Genomic DNA, 15,075 nt, shown 5'->3' on the forward strand with positions numbered 1-15,075 from the left:
AGACTGTCGGCGTGCCGAGCAAGAGCAAAGAAGCAGTGAAAAAGGGGAGCTGACCAGGAAACCTCACAAACTTCGCAGAGTATTACGAAGCCACATAAAATCTTTATGGAATTGGGAGTTAGCTGACCTAGGGGGATCTTGAAGTAGCGGCACACTCCAGACAAAAAAGGATGTGGGGGTAAACGGAGGCCAGATACAAATTGTTCAGTAAAGAAAGTACAATAACCAGGCGGAGGATCGAAGTACAGGTTCACACCAGTAGGGATGATGGGGTGGAAGCTAGTAGGGATTTCATAAGTGTACCGTAGGTCATCCCAATCCAACTCAGCAAAAGTCAAAGCGTCTGGGAAGTGCTCCGCCAACAAGGAGATCCAAGAAGGAGAAGTCATTGCGAAAGAGATTATCTCAGGTGATAGAAAGAACAAACGAAAAGAAGAGGCTTGGAGAAGAAGAAGGATCGCGGCAAAGTCTCGGAGGAAGTCAGTCGGCAGCAGCGACGTTTGGGTGCTCCGTGGTGGCGGCGAATCATAAGGGAAGGCAAGAGGAAGAAGATACTTATAGGTATGGTGGAGGAAGGATATTTTCGTACGTTGACAACGGATGGTGGATACAGGGGCGGAAATAGACAGGGAACGCTCTGCGATGAGCCTCGAGAATATAACCAGAGGGCATTATAGGAAAGGCAAAGGCTCGAGGGACGAGGCGCCTCATGAGGTATGAAAAAAGAGGAAAGAGAAAAAAGGGGGAAAAGGGGCACGCTCAGTTCAGCCAACTTTTCGCCGAACAAGTGATTGCCTCGCAGGGACAAAGGTGGGCGGAAGCGGCCATCAGAAAGAAGGGTGGAGCAGATCAGCGAACTTCATGGACATGCGTCAAAGACAAAAAGTAAAAGCTGGCCCTCGCCAGGCTCGGTATAAAAGCGACTATTGGGAGGAGAGCGACGTAGCAAAGGCAAAATAAGCAAGGGCAAGTTAAGTACAACCATCCAAAGTTCAGTAAGACCACGCGAATGAGTACAATCACGGAAGGTTTGGCATCAACACATAAAAGGTGAACATTACAACATATCGCCAATCATACGACATTCGGGGAAGAGGGCGCAGAATCAACGGAAGCCAACGAAAGGAGCCTGGGGTCGGCTGGCACTATGTCGGAAGACGCAGGGTCAGCGGATGCTTCAGAAGCAGCAACAGGAGGGGCCTGGGCAGAAATATCCCCGGGAGCTGGATCGGCCGCAGGATGAGGGCCCTCCAGGAGGAAAAATCCGTCATCAGCTTCGAAGGAAGGGAAAGTTTCCTGCGGCAATTCCCTGGATAGGCGAGCTGTGTCCAGAAAGGTGACAGGAGGTGCCGAGCGTAGGAAACCTTGCTCGAAGGCCTGCCTAACCCCACCAGTGGCCCCATGACAGAGCAACAAGACCAACCAGCGTCCCAGCTTTTGGAGGAAGAAGGAAGAACGGACGTAGGCCAGCCTGTAGGCCTTCAGCCGCTCTAATTCGCCAGCTCGGTACACCTCCAAACTGTTCTTGTTCTCCGCAGCCTCAGCGCGCGCCACGGACAAGTCGCTCTGGCCTTGAGACACTGCTTCCTGGGCCTTCAATAACTTCGCTTGCAAGGATTGGAGAGTGGCTTGGCAAGCTTCCCACTGAGTCCGCATGGTTGCTTCTCGGCTAGCGGCAGCACTAGCCAGGGCCTGGGCATCGGCCAACCCCTTCTGCAGGAGCTCCTGACTTTGCTGTAGTGAACTCAAATCTGCCGATCGGGAGAGCAGCTCTGCCTCTTTGGCTTTCAGCTCAGAAACTGTCGCTTGATGACGATCCGCTTCAGAAGCCAAGGAAGACTCACTTGTCTTCAAAGCCGCCTCCAACTGTTGAAGTTTATCGAAGGCGGCATGGGAAATGGCCCGAGCAGAGGCCGCAGATTCCCCGGCGGCACGCAGATAAGCTTCCAAGCTTCCAAGAGAAGGCTCGGGAGGAGCTGAGGAAGCCGCAGGAGGCTCTAGTTCCCGAAGACGTGCCTTGAGTACCACGTTCTCTCATTGAAGCTCGGCTGCTCGTTGCACAGCGCTCAGACTCACGGAGCAGGTCTGCAAGTGGCCGGAAGAAGAGAAAGGGGGTTACAGAAACACACGGATACCAGGAAGAAGAAGAGAAAGAGCTTACCGCTACCAGGGAGCAAGTAATTTGATCAAACTCCTCCAAAGGGGAACTGCTCTCCCAGAACCGCCGATTGGATGATTGCCAGGAGATGGCCAAGTCCCCATAGAGGTCGACCCTACCAAAGATAGGCGATAGGTTGGCAGCGGGCATGTAGGCCGGGTCGGTCTCTGAAGGGAGCCTCCAGGAAGCTTCAAAGGCCAGGTCTACAGAAGGCAGGTTCAGAGTCGGCATGGTCGAGCTCGGAGGCCTAAGAAGAGGAGAGGCGGAGGGAGCCAGCAAGTCCGGGGGCTGATCGCCAGAGGACGAAGGCAGTGTTGGTTGCTACTCAGAAAACCTAGAGGTTCCACTGTATAAAAATTTTGTACAAAGGTCTGAACCTTTTCCTAGCTACCATGTGTTCTTTTAAATTAAATTTTGGATCGCCTGCGGAACTTAACACGTTTGATCCAAAACTTAATCTATTCGTTCTTTTATGTTTTGACTTGGGTCTCCTGCGGAACTTAACACGTTCGACCCAAATCGCCTTAAGTTATTAATTCCATTAAATATGAATTTCCATAATTGGTTCCCAGTACTGACGTGGCGAGGCACATGGCCTTCTTGGATATGGGAACAACCACCACCGACTAGACAAAACCTTTTATAGAAAGCTAATATTTAATTTCCTAAAATAACTTTAGGTTAACCGAAAAGAACAATCAAATCACAAGGATAAATAAAACAAAAGAACACAACATCGAAAAACATATTCGAAATACTAGAACGTAAGCCTCTTGTATTTGGTATTATTTCCATAAATAACTAGTATGATGCGGAAAAGGAAAAACTACTAGTTATACCTTCTAGAAAGACCTCTTAATCTTCTATCGTATTCCTCTTCTAACCTCGGACGTTGTGTGGGCAACGATCTTCCGAGATGAGAAACCACCAACCACCTTCTTCTCCTCCTAGCTAGGTTCGGCCACAAAGAAAGAAGCTTCACCAAGGAAGAAAATCAAAACACTAACCAAGCTCCAAGAGATGCTCGCTTCCTCTCCTTCTTCTTCTTCTTCTCCAAGTAGTATCCGACCACCACAAGAGCTCCAAGGAAAGAGAGAGGTTCGGCCACCACAAGAGGAAGAGAGGGAAAGGATGGCCGGCCACACCAAGGAACAAAAGAGGGAGAGAAATAATAGAGGTTGTGTCTCATGAAGGCACCCTCACCCCTTCTTTTATATTCCTTGGCCTAGGCAAATTAGGAATTTAATTACAATAAAATTTCCTTAATATCCTTGACATGATTTAATTGAGAAAAATAAAATAAAATTTTCCCAATTAAATTCAAGTGGTCGGCCACATCATGAAGAACAAATTGGACAAGTTTCAATCAACAATTAAAATTTCCTAATTTGTTTCCGGAAATTTTAAAATTAAAATTTCTCTTCAAAAATCTTTTCATGGTTGATAAAAATAAATTTCCATAATTTTAATTTTACAACATGTGAATAATTTTTAAAGAGAAAATAAAATATCTCACCAATCTACAAATAAGGAAAGAGATCTAATCTCTTTCTTTAATCTATTGTAGATCTTTTACAAGAGAGATATTTTAATTTTAATTCTCTTTAATAAATTATATCTTCCACATAATAAAAATTAAAATTAAATTTCTTTTTTAATTTAATTTGGCCGGCCCCCACTAGCTTGGGTTCACCCAATCTTATACCTAGGTCGGCCGTAGCTTGGTTCCCAAGCTAGCTTGGCCGGCCCCCTATTGGTGGGTATAGAAGGTGGGTATAGGTGGGTATAGTACTCTATAAATAAGAGGCTACGATAGGGACCGAGAGGAGGAATTGGTTTTGGTCTCCCGATAAAATTAAGCATCCCGTGTTCGCCCCGAACACACAACTTAATTTTATCAATAATAATTCATTCCACTAGAGAACTATTATTGAACTACCGCACCAATCCCAAATTACATTTTTGGGCTCCTTCTTATTATGAGTATGTTAGTCTCCCTGTGTTTAAGATATCGAATGTCCACTAATTAAGTGAGTTACTGACAACTCATTTAATTAATATCTAAGTCCAAGAGTAGTACCACTCAACCTTATTGTCATGTCGGACTAGGTCTACCTGCAGGGTTTAACATGACAATCCTTATGAGCTCCTCTTGAGGACATTATCAACCTAGTATCTCTAGGACACAGTTTCCTTCTATAATCAACAACACACACTATAAGTGATACCATTTCCCAACTTATCGGGCTTATTGATTCATCGAACTAAATCTCACCCATTGATAAATTAAAGAAATAAATATCAAATATATGTGCTTGTTATTATATTAGGATTAAGAGCACACACTTCCATAATAACCGAGGTCTTTGTTTCTTTATAAAGTCAGTATAAAAGAAACGACCTCAAATGGTCCTACTCAATACACTCTGAGTGTACTAGTGTAATTATATAGTCAAGATAAACTAATACCTAATTACATTACGACCTTCTAATGGTTTGTTCCTTTCCATTTTGGTCGTGAGCTACTGTTTATAATTTATAAGGTACTGATAACATCATCTTCTGCATGTGACACCACATACTATGTTATCTACAATATAAATTAAATGAACAACTACAAACAAATGTAGACAATTTGACCAAATGTGATTCTTTATACATAATGAATGTTTACAAAGCTTAGGCTTTCAGTATACACTCCAACAGGCAGGGCAGGTAATACGCTCTGGATTGGCACCGGAGCGGTCAGGTCCAATGGCGGGTCTGCCGCCTCCAGATTAGAGGCCTTCTCCCGGGCCAAGCTTGTCTCCTGGGTTGAGCTCGTATCCGAGGACCTGGTGGGAGAAGAGATGCTCACTACGCGTTGACGACGAGGAGGTGGAGGAGAAGTTGCGGTGACTGGGGTCGTTCTCTTGCCCTTGCGCGTAAGGCGCAGCTTCATAGTAGGAGAGAGCGAAGGCACTTGCCCTGCTGGCGAAGGCTCAGGTGCGGGTTGATCAGAGAGGTGGGGTATGACTGAGTCTGCAGGGCTGGGGGCTGGTGGCTCAATAAGCGCCGAGGCAGCTACCGTCTCTGAGGTTTGGTGTCCCGAGGGCTGTGGACCGGCGGAAATAGCGGGGTCAGAGGATAGGACTTGTGTTAGATCCTCATTCAGAGCTTGCAGAACGGCCACCGAGGGTGTCTCCTGACTGGCAAAAGAGCGGAGGATGGCAGCCACTACAAGAATAAGAGGAAAACACACCTCAGTTAGCGAAGAGCGGCATATAAAAAAGCAACAACTTACCAAAAGGAGCTCTGATTTCTGTGGAGACAGGACTAAGACCAAAAGCGTGCAGAATGCCTTCTAGCATCAGCACAGACAGGCGAACAACAACACCTCTCAGCTTGTCCACAGCCGCGGAGCAGGCAGGTTTATGGGCATGCGAAGGGAAGTCCGAAGCAAGGAGGGGATGTCATTGGGAAGGCCCGGCTAAGGGGACGGGGGGCTTGAGGAAGAAAAAGCGAGACCTCCAGCCTTTATTGGAAGAAGGTAGGTCATCAAAAAACTTATGTCCCGGCTTGGCCTGAACGTTGAATACCCCTGCTTCGGCTCGCCGGAAGGAATAGAAGTGATGGAATAGTCTAGTAGTCAAGGGAATTTGATAAATGCGGCACAAGATGATGGTTCCACAGACCGCTCGGAATACATTGGGGGCAAACTGGGAGATACCAATACCGCAATACTGACTCAACTCGGAGAAAAAAGGATGCAAAGGAAAGCGAAGACCGCCTAAGATTTGATCCCTAAAAACAGTGATAAACCCTTCGGGAGGAGAAGAAGGATGTTCATCTGGCGAGGGAAGACGAAACTCATATGCGGCGCCTAGCCCCAAGTTGGAGTGCAGTGCAGACAGGTCGTGATCGTCTAAATCAGAGATGTAACGTGAATACCAGAAGAGTTCCTTACCATCCATGATTATGAGGAGCAAGCAGGCAAGGGGGATGAAGACAAGAGGGGTCACGGGTTGGTCGCAAGCAGGAGAACGAGGAGTTGCACTGCCGGAAACGGCCGCGAACGAAGGTAGGAGGATAGCGAAGCGTCGAAGTAAGGAAAGCAGACTGCCTTTAGGGTTTATAAAGCCCATTCATTCCTAGGAAACATCGAGGGTCGAGCCGAGTATCTTTTGGGGTAACGCGCCCCAGCGCCGTCTGATGGAAAATAAGCGCCGAAGGGTGCAAAAAGGGGTCAGAGGCTGGTGTCAGGAGGCGTGCGCAGTAAAGGCGTCGGATAGGTGTCATCGCGAGAAGAAACGCATTAAAGATCGACAAGGCAAGGTAATCATGAAAGGGCGTGGCCTCAAAAAAGAAGCATTCTTCGTGAAGGGCTCAAGGCTAGGCGGGAAATTTCATGAAGCCGCAGAATCAAGGCAATTCAAAAGGGTCGCGAATGAGACAAAGCAGGTCAGCAGAAGTGAATGTCAGATCAGAGGAGTATCAAGCGGGCCTGTGGGGGTGTTGCTTGCTTGGACCATCCGGGCAAGTAGCTCTGCGTAGACAGCCCCTGATCTGGGCAGCTACCCAGGCGCATCGCGAGAGCTGCGGGGTCATCATAAGCTGCAAGGGCACCGTGGCCCAGGGGTTGAGTAAGGTTTTTATGCTCCCTCCTCTATTCTTAATTCTATACCGTACGTGATGCAATTGCAGGAAGAAACGCGACCCAAATGAGTAAGCCCAAAGCTAGCAATAACGACCAGATTAACCAAAGCAATGAGGTCGGCGTAGGCGGGACGGATGAAGGCGGAGAAGAGCGATGCATCTATGCCTCCGTCGTTTGGAGTATCATTACTGGTCTCAGATCAACGCCATCGCCACCGGTCTCGGACCGGAGTATCATTACTGGTCTCAGACCAGCACCATTGCCATCGGTCTCGGACCGGAGTATCATTACTGGTCTCAGACCAGTGCCATCGCCACCGGTCTCGGACCGGAGTATCATTACTGGCCTCAGACCAGCGCCATCGCCATCGGTCTCGAACCGGAGTAGCTCCAGACTCTCGCCCCAGTGCGAGTTATAAGTGAGCTCTGTTCTCACGCCCAACGACCTTTCAGGTCGGCTCCCATGCGAGAATTAAAAGTGAGCCTTGTGCTCACGCCCAACGACCTTTTAGGTCGGTAGTCCCAGACTCTCGCCCCAGTGCGAGTTATAAGTGAGCTCTGTTCTCACGCCCAACGACCTTTTAGGTCGGTAGTCCCAGACTCTCGCCCCAGTGCGAGTTATAAGTGAGCTCTGTTCTCACGCCTAACGACCTTTCAAGTCGGCTCCCATACGAGAATTAAAAGTGAGCCTTGTGCTCACGCCCAACGACCTTTTAGGTCGGTAGTCCCAGACTCTCGCCCCAGTGCGAGTTATAAGCGAACTCTGTTCTCACGCCCAATGAACTTGCAGGTCGGCTCCCATGCGAGAATTAAAAGTGAGCCTTGTGCTCACGCCCAACGACCTTTTAGGTCGGTAGTTCCAGACTCTCGCTCCAGTGCGAGTTATAAGTGAGCTCTGTTCTCACGCCCAACGACCTTTCAGGTCAGCTCCCATGCGAGAATTAAAAGTGAGCTTTGTGCTCACGCCCAACGACCTTTTTGGTCGGTAGTCCAAGACTCTCGCCCCAGTGCGAGTTATAAGTGAGCTCTGTTCTTACGCCCAACGACCTTTCAGGTCGGCTCCCATGCGAGAATTATAAGTGAGCTTGGTGCCCACGCCCAACGACCTTTTAGGTCGGTAGCTCCAGACTCTCGCCCCAGTGCGAGTTATAAGTGAGCTCTGTTCTCACGCCCAACGACCTTTCAGGTCGGCTCCCATGCGAGAATTAAAAGTGAGCCTTGTGCCCACGCCCAACGACCTTTTAGGTCGGTAGCTCCAGACTCTCGCCCCAGTGCGAGTTATAAGTGAGCTCTGTTCTCACGCCCAACGACCTTTCAGGTCGGCTCCCATGCGAGAATTAAAAGTAAGCCTTGTGCCCATGCCCAACGACCTTTTAGGTTGGTAGCTCCAGACTCTCGCCCCAGTACAAGTTATAAGTGAGCTCTGTTCTCACGCCCAACGACCTTTCAGGTCGGCTCCCATGCGAGAATTAAAATTGAGCCTTGTGCTCACGCCCAACGACCTTTTAGGTCGGTAGTCCCAGACTCTCGCCCAGTGCGAGTTATAAGTGAGCTCTGTTCTCACGCCCAACGACCTTTCAGGTCAGCTCCCATGCGAGAATTAAAAGTGAACCTTGTGCCCACGCCCAACGACCTTTTAGGTCGGTAGCTCCAGACTCTCGCCCCAGTGCGAGTTATAAGTGAGCTATGTTCTCACGCCCAACGACCTTTCAGGTCGGCTCCCATGCGAGAATTAAAAGTGAGTCTGGTGCCCACGCCCAACGACCTTTTAGGTCGGTAGCTCCAGACTCTCGCCCCAGTGCGAGTTATAAGTGAGCTCTGTTCTCACGCCCAACAACCTTTCAGGTCGGCTCCCATGCAAGAATCGAAAGTGAGCCCTGTCCTCACGCCCAACGACCTTTCAGGTCGGCCCCCACGCGGGAATCAAAAATCAACTCCCCTGCGAAAATCATAAGTGAGCTCGGCGCCCACACCTGACTACCTTTCAGAGGGATATGCCTCACATTGAGCGGAGCATTTTCAAATAATCAGGTCAGCTACATCTGGCTTTATTTTACGCAAATTGGAAATATGCAGCAAATACGCAAGGCACGGGATGCGGGAGGCCATCTACCCTACTCCTAAAGCATCAATATTAACTGCGAAATCAGGTTTGGCACGCTCGTTACAGTTTTAAGTCTCAAACACTATATCGGTTTTATTATCCAAAATTCATACATGAAAAGGAATCATGAGGCAACTCTTGGCTCTCACATACGGGCCAGTTTCTAAAAATGCTTGCTAGATGAAAATTGAGCAGGAGAGACTATGCCGGAAAAGGACAGATATACAAGTACAGCAGCACAGTTCAATAAGCAGGCGATACAGCCAAGGCTACAAGAGGGAGCGTTTTGCGGCAAAGGATCCACTGAGACAACTATGGCCCGAACTAGTTTAACTCGGGGAAAGGATTGGTCATGGAGAATGAGCACTGTCGTGTGAAGAAATGTCTGGGGACTCAGGAGCCCCTGGGGCGTTCAAGGCTCGAGCCAGCTACGCATGTAGGGAGTTGATGACTGTTTGCTGTTGGGCGATCGTGTCTTGCTTGTCGTCGAGATACGCACGGAGGAGAGACAGCTCCGTTTCATGCTCTTGTTTCAAGCGTTCCTGGAGGCTGATTTGGCGCTGCAGGCTAGCCTGGCATTCCTCTTTCCTCGCCTTCTTAGAATGCACGCAAGACTTCGCGACACGATACTGGGCTTCCATAGAGCACAGGGCAGCTAGCTGACGAGCTCGATCCTTGGATACGCGCTCCAGCTCACGTTCTTTCTCGGCCAGTTGTAAAGTGAGCTGATCTATCCGCGTTTGGGAAGGTGGTTGATCAACCTCCTCAGAAAAAGGAGAATGCATCGTGTGGGGAAGAAGCTGGTGTAACGCGGGTTAGCAAAGGAAAGTGGGAAGGCGTGGCAGGAGAAGATAGAATGAAGAAACGACCGTAAGGCTCTTTATAAAGAGGATCGGTGGCCAAGTCAAAGCAACTACGTGGACACGGTACCCCAAGCGACTGGCAAAGCAATTAAGGAGGCAGGGTATCCCAGGCGACGCGACACAAAGGTTGATGCGTGAGGCAGGAAGCAAAACGCGCAGAGATATGCTGAGGTAGAGACACAGAGATAGGCTGAGGTCACAGAGATATGCTGAGATCTTAAAGATGTGCTGAGGTCTAGTCAGTCAAACTTTCGTCCTCCTTCGACTAGACTTGTGAGGGAGGCTTGTGATACGATTGGTAATGGAGGGGCCCAAGCGGAAAGGGTAAGAAAGGTCAAGGCCATATGGCGGTCAAAAGTCAAGAGGACATGGCAGTCAATAGTCAAGCTGACTAGGCAATCAAAGGCAAGCATATGGGGTAGTCAGGGGTCAGGCAGACTTGTCGATCAAGGGGGCAAAGTAGTTGAAAGACAAAGGGAGATGACAGGCGGAGCACTGGGCACAAGTCGGAAGTAGCAGAGTTGTTCAGAGTCAGCTCGGTCTGCAGGTCTGCGATTCGAAGGCCCAGAGGTGCAAGTCGCGAATCACAAGTCGGAAGTAGCAGAGCTGTTCAGAGTCAGCTCGGTCTGCAGGTCTGCGATTCGAAGGCCCAGAGGTGCCAGTCGCGAATCATAGATCGGAAGCGTCAGAGCTGTGCAAAGACAGCGCGATCTACGGACTTACGGTCGAGGGCCAGCAAGTACTCATGGGTCAGGAGCGGCAGAGCTGGGTAGTGGCAGCCCGACTTACAGGCCTGCGATTCGAAGGTCCGGGAGTGCAAGTCACGACTCACAGGTCGGAAGCAGCAGAGCTGGTCAGAGTCAGCCCAACTGGCAGGTAACGCTTAGAGGCGGGATCTGGTCGAGGGTGCGAGGTAGATGCAGACCGCGATAAACAGGACGAGCTAAGCTGTGCAGGAGTCGGAGGATCACAACTGTCCGTCAAGGGTAATCATTGCATACCAGGGAGATGTGCGGAGGCGGAGTTTCCTAAGCAAAAAGATGCTCTCATAACCAATGACAGCCTGACAGATGTCCTTAACTACGAGACAAAACTCCTGTGTAAAGGCGGAGGTTCCTAAACAAGAAGATGTCTTCACGACCAATAGCAGCACGACAGGTGTCAGGGATATACGACAAAGCCCAGCGTCTAACGTTTTCTGATAGGATGGCAGGTTCTGGAAGCAAGGCGGGTGCATAAAAAGGAGGAGATTCCTCGTACGCAGGGACGCGCTCTCTCGTCATTTTTTCCACAACTTTTCATTTTGAGTCTCTCTGCTTTTTCTGGGGAAAAAGGACCTGACTTGAGCGTCGGAGGGTCTGATCCGGGGACTTTTTCCCTGGGTTTCGGTCTCTAACGTAGAGGGAGGATTGTCTGAGTGTGCGCAGGGTTCTGCAGCAGCGTCAGCCACCCGTGGGAGTCGGATCACCTACGACTTTCCGTCAACAACGAGGCCACCACGACCAGCCTCCGTCCAACTCAGCCTTCGGACGGGATCATAAGGTATTTTTGAGATGTAATCTGATCCGTCTGATTGACAAAGAGACACAGGGATAAAAAAATTTAGGGACAAAAGATTCAAACCTGGTGCATCATTTCCAGGTGGGTCCCAAGCACGGGAAATGATGAGTCTGATTGATGCAACAATTTTACTTAAAAATATTGGACACTGAGACGGTGCTTTCCCAGTGAACGATTGGTCAAGCATTATGACTTTTTGATGCGGTGAAATTGCCATTCTACTCAAATTTTTAATGAGATCCCTCGCTGAAATTGGATTGTTCAGTAGGTTCTACGAAATTATCCTACAAAATTTTTCTAGAAAATAAATACATAGAAAATTATCTTATCAGAGGCAATTGGACTCTCACGAACATTAAATAAAAAAAACCTGAAAGAGAGAGTAGGTAAAATAAAAGAAAAAAAAAAAAAAGAGATTGTTTCTGGAAGATCCCCAAATGATGTACTGCGTGTCGCTTTGACCGTAGTCAAAGGAAGATCTAACGCAAATCCGCTAAGCCAAATCGTGTCGAACCTTGTCGCCTTATTTAAGAAATGAGGATTCGATTTTTTGATTTACATAGTTATGGAGATAACAGTCTGGGACGCCCGAGGCGTGCGCGGCCCTTGGTAGAAATATAGAATGTGCAGTTCGTCACGTCTTCGTTATATGCAACTCCAAAATTTCTCACGTCATCCCTGCGATCACCATTTGACTCCTATCTGGGCCAGAGCTCCTATATAATCTCTATCAATCCGAACCATCACCACCAATTTCGAATAACGAAAAGGAAAGCTGGATGTCTAATTATCAAAAAAAACTTCAGTCCGATCGATCAACTCAACTTCACCCCTCATCTTGCTTTTGGAGCTGCAGACATGGAGCTGTGGTTCGCCGTGTGCAGCGGCTTGGCAGCGCTGCTGGTGGCGGTCTGGGCAGTCAGGATACTGAACTGGGCCTTCTGGAAGCCGCGCCGACTTGATCGCGCGCTCCGGTCGCAGGGGCTCAAGGGCTCCTCTTACCGCCCCATCAGCGGCGACCTCAAGGAGATGGTGCGGCTTACCGAGGAGGCCCGCGCCAAGCCCATGCCCTTCTCCCACGCCATCTTCCCTCGCGTTTCTCCCTTCTTCGAACGCGCCGCTGAAGCACACGGTCAGCAGCCTATTTCCCCAAGCAAATGTAACGCCTGTTGATTAAAAATTTTCTTTTAGGAAAGGAGAACAAGGTAACTTTCCATTGGATGGGACCTAATCCGAGAGCGGTCATCGCGGATCCTGATCAAATCAGAGAAGTTCTGACCAACAAGACCGGCGAGATCGGGAAGCCAAAGATCAATTATCTGTTGAAGTACTTTATTAGAGGCGTGCTGAGTCAGGAAGGTGAGAAATGGGCCAAGCATAGGAAGATTTTGAACCCCGCTTTCCATATAGAGAAGCTCAAGGTGATTGATCCATCTCTGCTGAGTTAATTAATGCATCGCCTATATGTTTGTAGAAATTATGACTCGTAATAACTCTTTTTTGCTATATGCAGCGCATGCTGCCTGCTTTCTCTGCTTGTTGTGATGAGCTGGTCAGCCGATGGGATGAGATGGCGGCGAAAGGTGAAGAGATAGATGTTTCCGTCGAATTCCAGAGCTTCACCGGCGATGTCATTTCCCGGAGTGCTTTCGGTATCAATTTTGAAGAAGGAAGGAAAATTTTCCAGCTTCAGAGTGAGCAAACTGTGTTCATCGACGGCAGTCTTCCTTTTGCACATATACCGGGTTTCAGGTGCGTACTGTTCTGCAGTAAACATCTGCACAAAGTTCGATTCGCTGTGGCCCTTGTTGGAAACAGAGTATAATCGATCACTTGCATTGTTCAGGTTTTTGCCCACCCGAATTAACACTCGAATGAAAGCAATCGACAAAGAGGTGAGAGGGATTCTATTGAGCATAATCAAGAAGAGGGAGGAGAGTATTAAATCGGGCACCGCAAAGAACGATGACCTTCTCGGCTTATTGCTGGAATCCAATCTGCAACACCTCCGAGAACATGGGAACGCCGGGTTGACGACGGACGAGGTGGTGGAAGAATGCAAGCTGTTCTACTTCGCAGGACAAGAGACGACGTCCCTTTTGCTAACGTGGACGATGGTTGTGCTGAGCATGCATCAAGATTGGCAAGAACGGGCTCGCGAAGAGGTTCTGCAAGCCTTTGGGAAAGAGAAACCCACTTTCGATGGCTTGAGCCACTTGAAGACCGTAAGCGCCATAAATTTCGATTCTCCATGAGTCTGCAGGGATTTCCTCCATGTTATAAAGTAAGATTGATGTGGCATAGGCATGCAGGTGACGATGATTCTGTACGAGGTTCTGCGACTCTACCCGCCTATAATGGGCCAGCGGCGGCAGGTCTTCAAGAGCACAAAAATTGGGAACGTAGTGTACCCTCCAGGCGTCCTGCTCTACCTGTCCGCCCTTCAGGTTCACCATGATCCAGACTTGTGGGGCAAAGACGTCGACGAGTTCAAGCCGGAGAGATTTGCTGAGGGCATGTACAAGGCGTCGGAGAAGAATGCCTTCTTCCCCTTCGGGGGCGGCCACCGGGTCTGCATAGGCCAGAACTTCGCGTTGCTGGAAGCCAAATTGGCACTATGCTTGATCCTTCAACACTTCTCCTTCGACCTCTCGCCGTCCTACACTCATGCTCCCAATGTAGTTCTCACTCTCAAGCCTCAACATGGTGCTCCCATCAGACTGCGTAGGCTTTGAAGCGATCCATCCTTCCATCGACCAATTTTAAAATATATATGTCAAAAATTCTAAAACAAATATCTACTTCTGTGGTAAAATCTGTATTAATCTGTAGTTGGAGTCGGAGAGAAAGATGAAGTCGTCTATAGTCGTCACTTTTGTTGTAAAAAATTTCCAATTTCTTAGAAGTTGGCATCAGAACCGATAGTATCCTATTGAGAAAGTTCAGCGATCAGATCTAATGAAAGATTGTTGTGGTCGTGATCACAACAATAGGCAGGTTTGGGTTAAGAAAATCTTTCACCGTGATAGTAGCATTTATGAGTTGACAATTGAGGATTTATAAAGGTAAGTGATAGATTTAACCTAGCTTCTAGCTGCATGAGATTGAAGAGTGTGTTTCCCGAACCATTGAGATTGAAGAGTGTGTTCACAGATCATGGATCTAAGTCACCAACGGATTACATACCAGGAACACTATAGTTAGGATGAGCCTTATGGAAATCTTAGTTTTTGAATGGACCTATCAAAATTTTCTAATATGTTACAAACAGAGAGCTTAGTTGATTGGACCAATGAAGTGAAACGGATCTTTGACTATAAGTAAGTTCCGGATCAGATAAAGGTAAAATTAATTGCTATCAAGCTCAAGGAGCGAGCATTACTGTGGTGGGAATAGATGTGGCGCTCACGAGACAGATAGAACAAATTCCAAATAACTGACTATGAGAAGATGAAGAAGAAGATAAAAGAATACTTCCTTCCTTTCGACTACACTAAAACTTTATTCCAACAATTTCATTCATTGAGACAGGGTGCGAGATCGATTGACGAATATATGGATGTATTCTTCTAATTGGCTGCCCCAAATGACCTATCTCAGATGGAGGAGCAGATGATGACATAATTGTTAGGATGTATATTAAAAGCCTAGCTTTTGGTATAAACATTTATCTAGAAATAAGAATTACATTGGTCAAATGTCTACATTTATGATAAATGTAGTTGTTCAATTAATTTATATTGTAGATAATATGG

The 15,075-nt window shown here is 48.0% G+C and overlaps 1 protein-coding gene across 1 annotated transcript; it reads left to right on the forward strand.

Moving 5' to 3' along the window:
• Positions 1–12,066: 12,066 nt before the first annotated feature.
• LOC122029751 (cytochrome P450 CYP72A219-like) lies at positions 12,067–14,272 on the forward strand. The gene is made up of 5 exons (XM_042588873.1): positions 12,067–12,452; positions 12,512–12,741; positions 12,834–13,072; positions 13,167–13,545; positions 13,633–14,272. Exons 1-5 carry the CDS (start codon positions 12,179–12,181, stop codon positions 14,053–14,055), a joined length of 1,545 nt encoding a protein of 514 aa, XP_042444807.1. The 5' UTR covers positions 12,067–12,178; the 3' UTR covers positions 14,056–14,272.
• Positions 14,273–15,075: the final 803 nt, after the last annotated feature.

This window comes from Zingiber officinale, chromosome 10B, assembly GCF_018446385.1.
Source record: "Zingiber officinale cultivar Zhangliang chromosome 10B, Zo_v1.1, whole genome shotgun sequence".
Lineage (NCBI taxonomy): Eukaryota > Viridiplantae > Streptophyta > Magnoliopsida > Zingiberales > Zingiberaceae > Zingiber > Zingiber officinale.